This window comes from Loxodonta africana, chromosome X (assembly GCF_030014295.1).
Source record: "Loxodonta africana isolate mLoxAfr1 chromosome X, mLoxAfr1.hap2, whole genome shotgun sequence".
In the NCBI taxonomy this organism is placed as follows: domain Eukaryota; kingdom Metazoa; phylum Chordata; class Mammalia; order Proboscidea; family Elephantidae; genus Loxodonta; species Loxodonta africana.
Window position 1 is genome coordinate 57452994 of NC_087369.1, and position 16711 is coordinate 57469704.

A 16711-nucleotide genomic window follows, 5' to 3' on the forward strand; every position below is an offset into this window, starting at 1 on the left:
CCAAGGTGTGAAGGCTCTGAATAGTTTGGGTAGTGATGTCCCTGGTTGGGAGGTCTTTGAGATGTTTGTACATCTCTATTCCTGGAGGCGAGTTCTCTGATGAGTTTGGGGTCCTAGTGTTTGAGGCAATAGGTGAAGTCTGTGCTGTTTGGGAGTCTGTACCCCATAGTTTGCGTGACGCCTGTGAGTTACTTGGGTTCTTTGTCCAGGTATGAAATCTGAGCTGCATGTAGGGGTCTCCGAGAGACCTGAGGGTATAGGTCTATGAGCTAGTTGAACAGCTATGTCCTAGGGCGTGAGGTGTCTATTGGGGGGGGGTCTGTATCCCAAGGTCTCTAAAGTGCTCGGTAGTAGTTGCCCTGTGAGGTCTCTGGGGAACTTGGGGGTCTTTGTCACAGGATGAGGTCTCTGAGCTGTTTGGGATTCCGCCACTTGTGTGAGGTCTGTGAGATATCTGGGTATCTGTCACAGCATGTGAGGTCTCAGAGCAAAAACCCAGGGCACTGGCTCACAGGCTGAGGACTGATGGAAAACAAGTCAGTATATGTGAAATAGCATGTTTCTGTTCTCTCCTCTACACCCTGGCACACAAAGGTGTTCACTAAATAGCTGCAGAAAGCTTTCCCCAGCATGCACAAACTTTTTTCTTCGAATGCAGTAGGCAGGCTTTGGGTTCAGAGCCTCTAAGAGCCAGGAAGGCTTAGCTAGAATTTTATCACATTTCTACTATATTTATTGTTCTGGCTAGTTATTTTTGCTTGCGGCAAATGGAAATGGTTTTTCCATTTAGTCAGAGAAGTATTTATTTTTTCAGTGCATTTTTAAATTTGAGCTTTTAAAATAAAGCCTTATGCAAGTTTATTTCAGGTCAAGATGTGATGTAGATGGTGGTGTAAGTGGTATGCAGTGGTGGCAGAAACTGTGAGGATTATTTTATCAAATGGCGGAGGCTTGGGGAACATGTTCTTGGACAACTGCAGATCCCAGCCTCTCATCCCTCAACCCCCACCTACACAAGGTACTCAATACCCCACATCTTGGTTTGTTCAATCAATAATTCACTTTATTGATGCCCACTCCAGGCTATACAAGAGAACCAGATTCAGTCCATGCCTGAAGGTCAGTCTTGCAGGGAGCAAGGGGGAAGGGTGGACACACAGACACAGATCTGGCATCTGGAGGGAGGGCACACAGCCTCACGCAGGGGCACTCTGGGTACAGGTAGTCACGAAAGGCTTCCTAGAGAAGGCCTCATGGGGGGAAGCAAGGGGCAAGGCAGCCATCAGAACCTTCACCTTTTGTACATCTGTAGGCAGTGAGCCCAGGGTGAGTGTGAAGGTCTGGGGCCTGGAGCTGGCAGGCAGCAGGGTGTCCCTCTCACCTCACTATACCCTAGGGGCTAAGCCATAACCCCCACCCCTCATTCCTGGCCTGTCCTTTGCCTTCTGCCAAATGGGCCCTTTCCTGGGATCCAACTCTTGTTTTCAAGGCTTCCCTGAGACAATGCACATGGATCAGGTGCTCTGCCCAGTGCCCGGCGCTCACAAGCACTCCGCCAATGCACATTATTGTCCTAAGTGCTATCTATGGCCTACCTAGGTCTTGGTTCCAGCTTCAAGTAGACCCAGCAGTCATCACACCACAGGTCTGGGCTCCCAGCACCCTCAGAGCTCCTGAGATTCCCAAGGAGCCTTCTCTGAACTCCCCGAAGGCAGAGCTCAGTCCCAGCCCCACCTCAGAGGACAGAAAAGTTGGGACTGCCTTCCCGCCACTGGTCAGTGGGGTCATGGGCATCCAGTCCTCAGTCCAGTGGCAGGTGGGTATCTACTTCTTAGATGAAGTGGCCCTGAAGAAGCATTCCTACAGCTTCCAGGGCCAACACTAGCGTCACTGTGAGCATGAGCAGAAACCAGCCTCAGCCCCAGTCCTAGGGATCCCTTTTCTTTCACTAGCACAGTTTCTGGCCCCAGAGAACAGTAGGTGTAGCTCTGGGAATTCTGGGCTCTGACCAGGTCTTCCTGCCCCGGGGTTGTCTTCCCACACCCTTGGGGCAGTAGGGAGGAGGCTTGCAACAGACCCCTCGAGCTCCAGGCAGAAGCAGGTGCAAAAACAAACATTTCTCTATTCTGGGGGTGGGCTGGGACTCACCCCTTGGGTCTCCTCGATAAGCCATAGATCTAGACTGCAGAAAAATGACTTCTGAAGGTGGGCAAAGGGTTTGTAAGTGCAACCCACAGATGGGTCTGGGATAGGGAGAGGGGACTCCTGGAGTCGGTCCTCACCGCAGCACCGCAGCCCTGAGCATGGAGCATGTGGGGGCAGGTGGCAGCAGGCAGGAGGCCCTGGCAGTCATTCCTCTGACAGGAGGGCAGCAGTGGGTGGGTGGGCGGGCGGCATCAGGCCCCCACAGTCAGTCTGGTCTCAGACTTCTAAGGGTTAGAAGAGGTATTTGCGGCAGGATTCAGTCCCACACTTGCATTCAATACGGACCCGCTTCTTTGGGGAGCCAGGGAGCCCAGCCAGGCCAAAGTTGGAGTCCATGCGGGTGCTCTCCATGTCCACGGGGTCCACTGTGGAGTCACAGCCAGGGAGGGGAGGAGGGCAGAAGGGAGGGAAGGGACTTGTTAGAAGGCCCCTGGATGAAGCTTCCCACTTCCCTTTCACCATAAGACCCAGATATCTTGGGGGCTGGGACTTGGGTCAGGAGGGGGTCTTAAGGTTAGTGATTTGGGGCTAGGGCCAGGGCTCAGCAATGGAAGGGTGTACACGTGTTAGGAAAAGGCCAGGGGATAGGGGTGACAGGGTCTGTCAGGTAGAAACCAGGAGGGTCGTGTCAGGCAGGGATCAGGTATGGAGGGCCAACCAGGTATTTTAACTCTCCTACCAAAAATCCTCCCTTGAGTATCTCAGAGGTAGGTAGTTCATCAGGGAGGGGACTGCTTGGAGGCCACAAGAGTGACCAGAGGCTTGGAATGAGGAAAACCAAAGGGGGTTAGGAGTGGGGAGGGGTTGGGCCTATGGACACTGAGACAGATGACTAAAGTCAGGAGGACTGTCTTGAGTTCTTTAGCCCAACATCCTCTCACAGGAGCCTTGGGAGAAGTTGGTATGAGTGTCTCAGGGTTGGTGTCTAGGGACTGGGAATGAGGTGGCCCCAAGAGGTGGGCAGGGGTCTAGGAGTCCAGATGGGAGACTAGGAGTCAGGAAGAGTATCTTAATGCTCCAGCTAAAGCATTTCCCTTGGTGTACCTTGGGGAGGGGGCGTCTTGCCCCATGCCACTGTGTACCCTTTCCCCATCCCTTGCCACCCCCACCTTGCATGTTGTAATCAAAGGTGAGCTCCTCGCCTGCCCGGATGGTCCTTGTGGCAAAGAACGCGATGCGTGGCAGCCGCTCATCAAGGTTGTCTATGAAGACATTGTACACCTGCAGGTTGGGGTCACACTGGGCAAGAAAGAACAACAGGAAGGTGAGGAGAGGCCCCAGCCTGCCCCTCCTGGCCCACCTGCCCACCTGCTGGAGTACCCACACTATGGTTGACAAAGTGGGAAATGTTGCCATAGTAGGCGGCATCCACGGTATACACATCCTCCACATAGTCCAGGTCGAAGAGGTAGGTGGCGCCCTGACGGTCATAGATCTGGCCCCGCCGCTCCGCCTCTTCTGAGGTAATGATCTGGGGAAAGGGTCATGGGGAGAAGGAAGATTGTCCTCAAAGGCTCAGAAAGGCTAGCACAGCTCCCATCCCCCAGCCTGCCCCTCCCCCCACCTGGGTAGAGAAGAACAAGCTAGGAGACATGGACACATGGGGGGTGCAGTGATGCAGAGAGTCTGTCAGGCTCTAGAACGGGCCCTTCTCATCAGGTGGACCTACCCACCTACCCACTCCTCAGGCCTCTAGGCGGTAATGGTGAGTCTCCGAATAGCTGGTGGAGGCCGGCTGAAAGGTCAAGTTTGAGTAAAAGAAGGCTCCTCCTCCCGCTGCCCAGCCAGGACTACCTAGGGATCCCCAGAGCCTTGTGTACCCTTGGGGCAGAGCAAGAAGGACCCAGAGAGAGATACCAATCAAGAGAATGACAGCGTGTGAAAGAGTCAACGTGCAACAGAGTGTATACAAGAGACAGCAAGAGAGCAAGGTCTAGAATAAGAACACAAAAGAGAGACCCATCGTGAGACAGAGTGAGAAAGACCCAGAGCAAAGGCAGAGAAGGAGCAGGGGAGTGGGGAGAGAGACCAGCTGATCCAAGGCAAGTGAGGGCCAGTGCAGAGCAGTGCAGACAACAAGAGAGGCCCAGAGAGGGAGGGGAGAAAGAGATCCGGGAAGGTGGGAAAAGAGACTGAATAAATGAGAAAGAGATTCAGAAAAAGAGAGACAGAGTTAGAAACACAGAATCTTGGCATGGAAGACCCAGGTCCAAAGAGAAGACCTAGCCCCCCGAGAGAGTTTGAGACCCCCAAGAGAGAAACTGAGGCCACAAACTTCATGAGAGACAGAGTGACAAGGCCAGAAAATGAAAGAAACAAAAGACCAGAGTGGCAGGACTGTCCCTCCCTCAGTCCTCAGGCTGTTCAATGCCAACAGCTAGCATTTAAGACAGCAACAGGCATCTCCTCTCAAAACTCCTCCTCCCCACCTGGGTCCCCAGCTGTCCTAGTAAACATGAAGCTGCCCCACCATCCTAGTCCCAACCTGTCCTTGCCTCCCAAATGATGTCCGTGGATCACCAGCCCACCCTGACAAATCTCTCCTCCATCCCTCTTCTCTTCCTACAGCATTCTGGTGATCCCTGTGAAGCTGCTCCCTCTCAGCCTAGGCTACCCCTAGATGACGGCAGGCCCTATTTTTCCTGCTACTTTCCTGCCCACTCGTTATAGACCAGGGCCAGAACATACACACACAGTAGATACTCAATAAATGCTATTTATTTGTATTATGCTTTCTAGCCCAGCAACCTGTCCTCTGTCCAAGTGGTGTGTTACAGGCAACTTTCTCTCCTCCCCCATTTCTTCTCTCTCCCTTTGCTGGAGACCCACTGGTGACTACCACCCCACTTCCGACACCGGCCGCAAACCCAAGACCCACCCAGATCCTTCCTAGTGCACCCTCATGCCAACCAGTGACAATGCTCTTCCTACTTTCCAGTCTGTCCCTTTCCAGTCTTGACCATCCTCCATTTTCTGTAGCCAGGATGGCTAGTTGAATCCTCACTGTCTCCTCCCTGCCTCTTACATCATCACCTCCAGCCTCTGTTCCATGCCAAATGCTGATCAACAGCACCTTTATAAAGCCAAGACTCAGCCCTCAGGACATACTGTTCACTGCCCCACTCCAGCTCCATTCCTTGGGGATCCTGGCTCCCCCATGCCCCAAATTTTTGTTAGTTCATTCATTCATTCACTCATCCATTCAATAGATTTTTGAGGCCCACACTAGCCTGGTCCTAGTCCTGAGTGTCAGTCTAGTTGGGGAGACAAAGGGACCAGGCCCGGTCCTGCCCTCAGGGGTCATGGTCTGGTGACAGAGAGGGATGGACTCAGACACCCATGGTGCAAGTTGTAGATCAGTAAACTGCTTAGAGTTTGAGAGAGAAGGGGAAAGGGATACATCATCCAAAGCAAGGTGCTGATCATAAAAGGGCTTTGACACCAGGTTGAAGCATGGGGACTGTCTCCTGAGGGATGCAACAGGAGCCACAGCAGCATCTTGAGGAGGGGTATGTCAAGGTCACTCTCCCTGTACCTCCTAGAGAACATGCACTCTTCCCTGAAGCAACAGCCCAAACAGATGCTACTTCTTGGAGCAGCCTTCCTGAACCTCCCAATTCCCACCCTGCTCCAGCAGCTGGCTACCTCTAATTAAACACTGGGACCATGAGCATACTGGGTGGGGTCTGAGACATGTTCTTAATGTTGGCTCCTCCCGACCTCCCTCCCCAGTCTCCATCTTTCCGCCTGTTCTGCCCCTACTTGCTCAAGTCTCACCAGGAGTGAGTCATACTGCAAGCTCTCCAGGGCACAAACTGTTCCTCCTTCTCTCTGTCTTTTGTTCAGTCCCACTCTATAATGGCTAGTCCACCCTGAAAACTTGGAACAAATCAGTCCATGTCCCCCACTCCCTAGATGCTCTCTAGGGTCACTGGGGAAGATTGATAGGTAGAAGCTGGCAGTTCAAAAAGGGTGTGGAAGTGAGCAGGAACCAGAAGACTTGGAGTCAGGTTGTCACTCTGTCCCCTCCTGGACATGGTGATCCTGACGTGTTCATTCTCTGTGCCTGTTTCTTCGGCCAAAAAAAGAAAAAAATCCAACAGGTCTGGCAGAGCACCAGTTTTAGACTCTTGGGCCTTTATTTTTAACCCACTTTAGTAGCTTTGGAAACCCTGGTGGCGTAGTGGTTAAGTGCTACGGCTGCTAACCAGAGGGTCAGCAGTTCGAATCCGCCAGGCACTCCATGGTAACTCTATGGGGCAGTTCTACTCTGTCCTATAGGGTCACTATGAGTCGGAATCGACTCAACTGCACTGGGTTTGGTTTTGGTTTTTGGTTACTAGCTTTGTGGGAGAAAGATGTGGCGGTCTGTTTCCATCAAGATTTACAGCCTTGGAAACCCTATGGGGACAGTTCTACTCTGTCCTATAGGGTCACTATAAGTCAGAACTGACTCGACGGCAATGGGTTTGGTTTGGGTTAATAGCTTTGTGACTCTGAGCAAGTTATTACACCTCTCTGGGCCTCTGTTTTCTTATCTGTAGAATGGGACAATGATAGTAATTCCAACTTGACAGAGGGTGTTGGGAAGATCCAACAAGATCATGGATGTGAAAGCTTTTCTTGTTTTTATTTTAGTATGGACACTGAGCAATGTTGAGTGGTTATGAGTACTATATCTTGTCGAAATCTAAACTGCACCCTTAGCTTATGTGCCCTTCACAAAGAAAGAAAATTGCTGCTAATTAAATGATACATCATTTTATGAATCAGGTAAGACTTCCATTTCAAAGAGATTAAAATATGAAGAAAATGCATGTTTTAGAATTGATAAAACACACAATTATCGTTCTCTTCTGGGTGAGGGTGTGAATGTTCCATGAGAATGGTAAGTTCTGACCAGAATATGGAAGGATGCAAAGGAGGGAAAGGACAGCTCAAGTGGAAGGAACTGTTGGTGCAATGGAGAGGCATGAAAACAAATGCCACAGGCAGATTTTAGAAGGACAACAATGGTGTGCAGTATGTGTGTATGGTGTGCATGCCGTGTATTACCTAACGCCCCCAATAGGGGTGGGGTAATCAAGTAAATTAATATTTCTACAATGAAGTGCATGAGTATTCACACCAAGTGAGATAAATAGACTATAAATAGGCCCATATCAGTTCAGGTTGAGTTTTCTAGCCAAATGGATTACAAAAAAACTTTTGGTTTTCAGGGCATTTTGCATTTTCTGAATTTGAACTCTAATGGATAACATTTATTGAAGGCTTACTGTGTACTGAACACTATTCAAGTGCTTCTTCCATAGTAACATAAGAACTCATCTAATTCTTATAACAAGTATGTGAGGTAGATGCTATCATTGTTCCCATTTTACAGATTAGGAAACGGAAATACAAAGAGGTTAAGTAACTCTGCTGATAAGTGGTGGAGCTGGGATTCAAACTCAGGCAATCTGGCTCCAAGGTCCACACTCCTAACCACTTTGCTATGCTGCCTTTTCAGAGGGGGAGCATAGGAAGATAGATTGGCTCTGGCAGTGTTTGGGGGCCTGTACTGCCATCAAGAGGACCCAATGCTGGAGGGGAGCCTGGAAGTTACTGAATGTGGCGGGAAGGTGGCCAAGAAATGGTAGAGAATAGGAAAGGGAGTGAGAGGTCTCTTGAAACCTTGATGTTTACAGGGGAGGAGTAAGGACATTGAGGAAGAGCAGCCAGAAAAATACCAGAACCAGAGGACTTTGGGGCTGCCTGTGATGTAGAGAGTCTTCCTCCTACTCAACTGTCAGGATCCTCTGTGTTATAAAGAGCTTTCCTGCAGACTCTCAGTATAATGAGTGTGTGGCCACTTCCCCCTCTGGACTTCCTCTCGGATTGTCAGGGTCCTACAGTATCTAACCACCTCCTCCTCCAGATGGTCAGGATCATCTGGAGTGTGGAGAGCTTACTTTCTTCCAGATTCTCAGGGCTGTCTTCTGCTAGTCTATCAGTCCCTCCTCCTCTAGAATGTCAGGAACCCTCTCGGGTGTGGACACCTCCTCCTTCCTCCAGACTGTCAGGGTTCTTCAGCATGTGGACATTTCCTCCATGAGACCATCAGGATTACCTGGGGTATGGACATATCCTCGCCCAGACTGTCAGGGGCCTCTGGAATATAGATTGCTTTGCCTCTAGAGTGTCTCTGTCTCTGCGGAATATGACTCTTTCTACTCTACTGTTCCTCAGTGTGGACACCCTCAGGTGTGTGTTCCTTAAGCCAGTTTCTGTCACTTCCCAACCAAGTCACACCCCTAAGGGACCTATGGAAATACACAGAGGTACTTTGGGTGGTCACCATGCCAAGACATACACATGGATTTAAATGAGGAAGGTCCATGGATGCTAAATTCCCCACCCCCACGCATGAAATGGTTCTACATAACAAAGCACTGCCCCACCCAAAATGCCTGCCACTCCATTGAGAAATACCACCTTAGACTGTGACACTTTCTGTTGCAGACACTTGCTAGTTATTCACCCCAACCCCCTTTGTTTTCCACCTGGGCACACAGCTAAAGTGCATTTCCCAGCCTCCCTTGTTCCAGGCAAAGAGTGTGCACAGAAGTGATTTACACTGTCCAGGTCTGACCCATTACAAACCTCCCCTTCTATCCTCCACGCTCTCACCCCACTTCTGGGCAATGCTGAGTGGTAGACTCCAAGGCTCTAAAGCACAGCAAAGGCACAAGAGGGAAAGAGCCCAGGTCCTCAAGTCACTGTGTGAAAGGATGCCCGTCCAAATACCCACAACAGACTCTTCTTACATGAGCAAGCAAACTTCTAACACGAGAATCCACTAAGATTTAGGAGTGGTTTATTACAGTGGCTAGCAGGCCTTATATACCCTCCCTTTCCTCAGTGTCCTGAAAGTCTAGAGGAGGCTGTGCTCAACCTCTGTCCAAAGCATGTCTACATTCTCCTCCAGACCATCAGTATTTCTTTTGTGCAAATGAGTAAAAGGTGCCCCTTCCAGGCAGACACTACTTGGTGATAAGATGGTATCCTTGTGAAATGAGAAAAGGAAGTACCTTTTCAGAGGATGCAACTCTATACCTGACCACATGGCCTATTAAAAGGAATGCTGCCTGAATTTCAGTCCCCATTTTTCCTCTTTGCTAGGTACCTCTATGAAATCAACCCAGCTTGGATGTATTTCAATGGCTATACTGGTGTGTACCAGCTTGGAACGTTAGCCCTGCCAGGGCGTCGCTATTACACTTTGATTAAAAGCCCCAGGACTAATTAAAGGCACACACTGTGTGGGCACACACACTGGAAACACACAGGGGGAGAAGCCGCATACACACGTACCGCCCCATCTCCATACCTCTCCCACGTACTCCATGACAAAGCTGTTCTTGCGGATCTTCTCCAGTGTGCGGACGCCCCAGCCACGGCCATCAGCTGTGCGGAAGATGCAGAGGTCGTAGCGAATGCCCTTCTGTACCACGCGATTGGGGCAGTCATAGCCGCAGCGGCAGCGTGAGTTGCACTCGTAGATGGGCAGCCCGGCTCGCAGCCGCACCTGGCCCTGGTCGTTGTAGGCAAACTTGTGCAGTGATGCCCCTGGACAGCAGCCTCCAGCAGGAGCCCACAAACAGTCCTGGCACTCGCAGCCCACAGCCACCTGGTTGAGCGTGATGCCCTCACCAACACGGTACTCATTGATGTACACAAAGGCCCGAGGAGGCCCGTCCAGGTCCACCTCGTTCTCCACTGTGATGCGTCCCAGGTGGCTGCGCTTGGCATTGAGCTCCTGCTCCCACCGCCGCAGTGCCCGCCTCTGCTTGGCCTTCTGCACCAGGTAGTTGGCCAAGCTTGGGTCCAAGTGCCGAGGTGGCTTTGACCGGTGGTGTCGCCGGAGCAGCTCCCTTTCTAAGTCCTTGTGGAACTGCTTGAGAATGCGTACACACTTGAGATTCTGTCGTGGCTCCCAGGTGCTCTCTGAGTCTGGGTATCCACGCCACTTTACCAGGTAATACTCCTGTTCCTGTTGGGGGGCAAAGGGACAAGAGCACTATAAGTGGTGAGACCCTTGTGCCAGCCCTTGTGGGACTTCCACTCCAAAGCATATGGATAATGCCCACATCACTCCCCTCTGCCCACATCACTCCCCTCCGCCCTTTTCTAATCCATACAGTGATTAGAAAGCATGGGCTTTGGAGTGAGGATTTACTAGGTTCAAATTCCACTCTCCTACTTAACTACTACCTGTCCAAATTCCATTAATCTAATCTCCTAAACCTACTCCCTCCACACCATCTTTGCCATCTCAGTAAACATCAGCTCCATGCTTCTACCTGCTGAGGCTCAAATTCCTGGTCATCCTTGACTCTCTTTCTCACACTCCCCACAACCACCTGCAGCAAATCCTGCCAGCCCAACCTTCAAAATACCTCCAGAATCCAACCACTTCAAACCATCCTCACTGCCACCACCATCATTGCTTGCCTGGGCTGTGTCCCCCGGCTTCCACTCTCACCCCCTATAGCACAGATTTGAGAGTTAGATACCCTGAGTACAAATCCTAGATCTGCCATGCCCTAGCTGTGTGACCTTAGGCAAGTCATTTAACTTTGCTGGGCCACAGTTTCCTCATCTGTAAATAAGAATATAGCTAACATCTTACTAGCATTCATTAGGTAACAGGTCCCATGCGTTATTAACTAATTTATTCCTCACAACACTATACGAACTGGATACTATTATCATCCCCATTTTACAGATCAGGTAAGTGAAGTACAGAGAGTTTGGGAAAGTAGCCCAAGGTTACACAGCCAGGATTGGAACCCAAGCAGGCTGGCTCTAGTCTTAACTATCCTTCACTAACCTCCTCTAGCAACAGTAACAGTTCCCACTTCACAGTTAGGGGAGTTAAATGAGTTTCTTAGGAAGTGGCTGGCACACTGAAAGTACTCAGTAACTGTTACCTATCATCATCTCCACTCCTGGGCTCAGCATCTAAGAAGTATTCTCAATCTTTGCAATTGGTTTGTCTTCCTAGGGAGGTGGGAAGAAAGACTTATTTGGGGATTCATTCTGGCTTCTGCCCCCTCAGAAAGCCACTTAGTTTCCCCACCTGTAAAATGGACATGAGACATCTTTTAGGATCGAAGGAGAAAATTCCCTTTGGAAAACAAATGCAGGCAGTGGGAGGCAAGAGGGCAAGAAGCCTACTCCCTTGAGACACTCCTCCCCGGCCCAGGATCACGGTCACCCCCAGACTCACACGAATCTTCTTGTAGTCACACAGGTACTCGACTTCAAAGTCATAAAGATTCCTCTTGGAGATACCGAGGGAAGGGCAGGAGAGCTTGGCCAGGCGGCACAGGTCCTGTAGCTGATTCCAAGAAGACTTGCAACACACGCTGCAGCCTGGAACAAGGGGGCAGGAAGAACTATTACTGGGTAGCCTGGCCAGGCACCCAAAAGGACCCCAAATCCTCCCTGGGACTTTCCAAGGACTGCCTCAGTCAGATTTAATCCACAGGCCTTTCCGAAAGCTGGGACCCTTCTATAACCAAAATGTGCCGTTTCCTTGAACCCCAAGGCTCACTGCTCAAGGCTACCCCTGGAGCAGAGGTCCTCAAAGTCTGTCCTAAAGGAATCAATTCCCAGAGCTTCTAACTCCCTTACTATTTGTTAAAACTTCCAGCAAACCTGCCTAGAGTTCGGAATCTGAGCACCCTTCTCCTCACTTTACAAAAGAAAGGGAACAACCCCCCCCCATCTCAGTAGGATGCTCTAAGGGGAAGGTGGTGGGGGCGAGAATTAAAACCTCCAGGGCACAAAACAAAGGCAAAACTGGAAAGACTGGTCCACAATCTCTTATCTGAAAAGGGGGCGGGGGCAGATATGTTTAAAAAAAAATCTTTTTTTACAAATGTATTTCCATGTATCTACCATAACACCCCCAGCACTTAGGGTATCATGCCATAATCAAATGCATTAATATATCTACAGCAAAAGTAAGAATTTTCACATTAAATAGGAGAAATAAAAATGTAAAATAGTGGCACTGAATAGTTCTACCTTATAATCTAGTTTTGCCACTGAATGGTGCCCAATTTAAGAAAAAGATTTCAGTTTTCAGGATTTTTTAGATTTCAGAATTTTTAATAAATGTGGAATGGTAGATTACAGACAACTTCCTTGAATGAGTAGTCTTGGTACCTTAAACCCCACTGCATTTTTTTCACATTGTGGTTTGACTTTCCCTGCTTCATCCACATTTCTGTGAAGGGTAAAGCTGGCCCAAATGGGTATGTTCTGAATTCAGGAATAGGCAAAGCAGTATATGTTTGTGATGATTCTTTTAAATATGCCTGGAATGTTTTCTGGGGCTACCAAAAATTTTTAGGACACACTGATTAAAAAAATAAAGATTTATATTTGATTCCACATTGTTTTAGAAGTCATTTTATCAAATCATTTCACAACACCTATTTTATAGTTTTTAAGTGTTTAATATTTTCTACCTCCCATTACAAAAATCAAGTTTATTTAAACTCACGATAAAGTATGTCAACCTAAAAATATACAAGAGCTTTTCAAAATTATTTCATGTACACTTCCCTCCTCCACTTAGGCAGGCCTAGACTCTTCAACTCTGTATCTCCCTTCCAGGCTCTGGGCCTAGGCCCAGGCTTTCCCCTCCCTGTGATGCCCTCTCCCTTCCAAACCCCTTAACTCGTATTCAAAACCCCCCATCTCAAGTGGTCCCAACTAACATCGCCAGCTGCTGGCTCCAGCATGCACTTGGCACTGACCTGGCTACACTCTCCTAGCCCTCAGAGGTCCCCCCACCCCCCACCGCCACACTTGTGGTCTCTCATCCTCCCCGCAGCTTTCCTCAGAGAGGAGCCCACTCCACCACCCTCCATACTGAGAAAATCACCCTTTCCCTGCACACTGGGGAATCCAGTTCCCCCCATCCTGGGGGAGTCCACTCTACTCCAAACTCCTTCCCTCCTTACCCGTGAACAGTACCCTGTCCCCCCACTGAGTGGATCACTTAGCATCTATACCCAAGGGTCGGGCTCCCTCTCCTCCCTTTCCGGCATCTCGCGTGGGCACCAGGCGGGTAACGGTCACCGGCGGCCCATTTTCCCGCGCGCGGGTGCGGCCTCCCGGACGATCCCCTGCGCGTACGCGCGCCGGTCCAGTCGCGACCTGGAGCACGCGCTCCCACGCCCGCCCCATCCCGCGCCCGCCCTTCACCCCGCGCCGGCCACGTTCGGAGACACGCGCCCCTTCCCACAGCCCCGCCCAGCCCCGCGCACCAGGCCCGCGCTCCCCGAGCCCCATCCTTTCCACGCCAGGCTTCCAGCTGCCGGCTCCGTGGCCTCGGATGCCGGGCCCCTGAGCCCGCTGCGCCATCCCTCCAGCCCACCCCGGCCCTGCCAGCGAGCCTGCGCCGCTGCCGCCACCGCTTCACCTTTTAAATTTTCCGCCATCTTTCCCCACGGCTAACGACATTCGGGCCTACTCGGCCTCGCGAGAAGAGAGCTCGCGCGGGCGTGGCCGAGAACGCACAGCCTATTGGCCACGCCGCGCAGCGAGCGGCGCCCGCGCGGACCAACCGGCGAGCGTGACCGGACCCCTCCCCGCCACCCCACCGGTCCCGAAGGCGGGTGCTTGCCTTCGGTTTCCCAGAGTGCGCCTGGGCGGTGGCAGCGGCAGCACCGGTAGCTGGGGCTGCCGGAGGCCCTGCCTGTACGCGGGTCTGTCTGTCACGCTGTTAGCCAATCACGTTGTCAACAGTCGTAGAGGCGGATTCTCCGTCCTGTCAGACCCCCAGTTAGCACTGTCAATCAGCCAGTCGCCCAGTTCAGGTCACCACAGCTGTCTAGTCAGACACCCCACCCCCCTTACACCCTATCAGTCTGTCAGGGAGTAGCGGCATCCATTTGTGTCCTCAGGCCAGCTGCAATGCCCTCAACTCAGACTGCACTTACTACCAACTCCCCTTGTTAGCCAGCCTGACCGCTCCTTTACATTGTCAGTCAATTAGCCTGTCATACCACGTACCCTTGCCCTGGGACCTGGAGGAATCATCTCATACACCCCTCAGTAAGCCATAGCATCGGGCCATGCCCTTAGGCAGGCTGTGATTAGGTCAGGACAAGCTGTCATTTTCAGCATCTAACATAGCCCTGTCACCCTGTAATTCCCTCAGGTTGCTACTCATTCACACCATGATCAGCCAGTTAATCAGTCTTAACACCGAGCTAGGCCTTCAGAGCAAATAGTCACAGCGACTAATGGTACAATAGAGCCTCCACACTACCCGTCAATAGGTCAGCCAGTCTGTAATTTCTCAGGCTACTTATCCACACCATTGGCCGGTCAGTCAATCTCCTGTGATCCATTGGGCTCTATCAGGGAGCCTGTGATTCCATCAGGGCAAACAGTCCATAACCATGTACAGCCACCAAGTGAGGCAGTTATGCTAAGTTTTCAGATGGTCAGGCAGCCTGTGATTCCTTCAGTTGGTCCTTCATCATATTGTCAGTCAGCCGGTTCGTCATCCTCAGAATCCAACTGACCACACTGTCTGTCAGAGAGTCATTCAGTCAGAGCAACCATCCAGGCCCTCAAGCATGCTGTGGTTCACTCAAGATGAACAGTGTCTTAGTTCTCTAGTGCTGCGACAACAGAGATACCACAAGTGGATGGGTTTAACAAAGACATATTTGTTCTCTCACAGTCTAGTAGGCTAGAAGTCCAAATTCAGGATGCCAGCTCCAGGGAAAGGCTTTCTCTCTCTGTTGGCTCTGGAGGAAGGTCCTTGTCATCAATCTTTCCCTGGTCTAGGAGCTTCTCAGCACAAGAACCCTGGGTCCAAAGGACACACTATTCTCCTGGCTCTTGTTTCTTGGTGGCATGAGGTCCCCCTGTCTCTCTACTCGCTTCTGTCTTTTATATCTCAAAAGAGATTGACTCAAAAGAACCTAATCTTGTAGATTGAATCCTGCCTCATTAACATAACTGTCTCTAATCCTGCCTCATTAACATCATAGAGGTAGGATTTACAACACATAGGAAAATCACATCAGATGATGAAATGGTGGATAATTACACAGTATGTGAATCATGACCTAGCTAAATTGACATTTTGGGGGACACAATTCAATCCATAACAGTCAGTCACCATATATAGTAGCCTATCAGCCAAACCAAACCCATTGCCATCAAGTTGATTCTGACTCATAGGGAGCCAATAGGACAGAGTAGAACTGCCCCACAGGGTTTCCAAGGAACAGCTAGCTGGTGGATTCAAACTGCTGAACTTTTGGTTAGCAGCCGAGCTCTTAACCACTGCACCACCAGGGCTCCCATCAGCCAAAAGACCTCCATAAAGTTTTAAGAAGCAAAGATATCACTTTGACAACTAAGGTGTGCTTGACCCAGGCCATGGTCTTTTCAATCTCATATGCATGGAAAGGCTGGACAATTAAAAGGTAGACAGAAGAAGAATTGATGCATTCGAACTGTGATGTTGGCAAGGAATATCAAATACACTGTATACTGCCAGAAGAACAAACAAATCAGTCTTAGAAGAAATACAACCAGGATGAGACTCCGACTCACTTACTTTGGACATGTCATCCCAAAAAGCAGTCACTAGAAAAGGACATCATGGTTGAAAATAGAGGGTCAGTGAAAATGAAGGAAACCTTTAATGAAATGGACTGACACATAGCCACAACAATAGGCTCAAACATACCAATGATCATGAAGATGGCACAGGACCAGGCAATGTTTCATTCTGTTATACTTAAGGTTGTCATGACTTGGAGCCAACTCAATGGCAACTAACAATAACAACAACATCAGGCAACCACAGATTTGTTGATCAGTCAACCTGAAATTCAGCGTAGCCCTTCTTTACGCATCATCAGACTATAACATTTAGACATTCCCTCAGCCCTGTAACATCCTGCCTCCCAGTCCGGCAGCAACACCATCAGTCAGTTGGTCAGCCTGTAACTCTTTCAGGATGCTCCTTGTCCTCCACACTGTCAGGCCACCAGCCCCAGCCAGGCCCAGGCGGGCTGTAAGTCAGTCAGATGTTCAGTACTTCACAGCATCAGGAAACCACATTGTCAGTTCCTCAAATTGCCCCTCTCCCTGTTGGTCCATGAGTTGCACAGTTAACCAAATGGTTATACAGTTAACCAGTTATTCTGTCTTTCTGCTAGTCCAGCTGTGAGCTGATTGGAGGAATGGCTGGTCAGTCTGACGTTCTATCAGCCCCTCCTTACCATAAGTGTAACAGTCAAAAGCGTAATCCCACCAGGCATGCCCCTTCCCTCCTTTATTCTTTCTAGAACAGAGTCACATGCTGGTCCTCACGTGCCCCAGTCTCCTTGGGTGGCCTGGGCCATCCCACTTCCAGAGGCCTTGGAGACCTGCCCAACCCACAAGAGTGGTTTAAGGCATGACCTTTTTCCACCTGAAT

General features: G+C 50.3%; 1 protein-coding gene across 2 annotated transcripts; it reads right to left on the reverse strand.

The window, feature by feature from the left end:
* Nucleotides 1-733: 733 nt before the first annotated feature.
* Nucleotides 734-16680, reverse strand: SUV39H1 (SUV39H1 histone lysine methyltransferase). 2 transcript variants are annotated; one of them, XM_064278260.1, is made up of 6 exons: nt 14537-16680; nt 11477-11622; nt 9575-10237; nt 3530-3676; nt 3315-3444; nt 734-2570 (listed from the first exon to the last, which is right to left on the reverse strand). In XM_064278260.1, the coding sequence occupies exons 1-6, from the start codon at nt 14616-14618 to the stop codon at nt 2437-2439; spliced, it is 1302 nt and encodes a 433-aa protein (XP_064134330.1). In that variant the 5' UTR covers nt 14619-16680; the 3' UTR covers nt 734-2436. The 2 variants fall into 2 exon arrangements, with proteins under 2 accessions (XP_064134330.1, XP_064134329.1); XM_064278259.1 differs by lacking the exon at nt 14537-16680 and adding an exon at nt 13685-13766 and having other exon boundaries at nt 735-2570.
* Between the last annotated feature and the right edge of the window lie 31 nt (nt 16681-16711).

Excerpts from the sequence above, each read along its gene's own strand:
- SUV39H1 (XM_064278260.1), bottom strand. The coding sequence starts at position 14,618 with ATGGATCACAGGAGATTGACTGACCGGCCAATGGTGTGGATAAGTAGC. Across the intron at positions 3,677-9,574 it reads TCATGGAGTACGTGGGAGAG|ATCATTACCTCAGAAGAGGC; the intron begins GTATGGAGATGG and ends CCCTTTCCCCAG. Across the intron at positions 2,571-3,314 it reads CTTTGATTACAACATGCAAG|TGGACCCCGTGGACATGGAG; the intron begins GTGGGGGTGGCA and ends GTGACTCCACAG.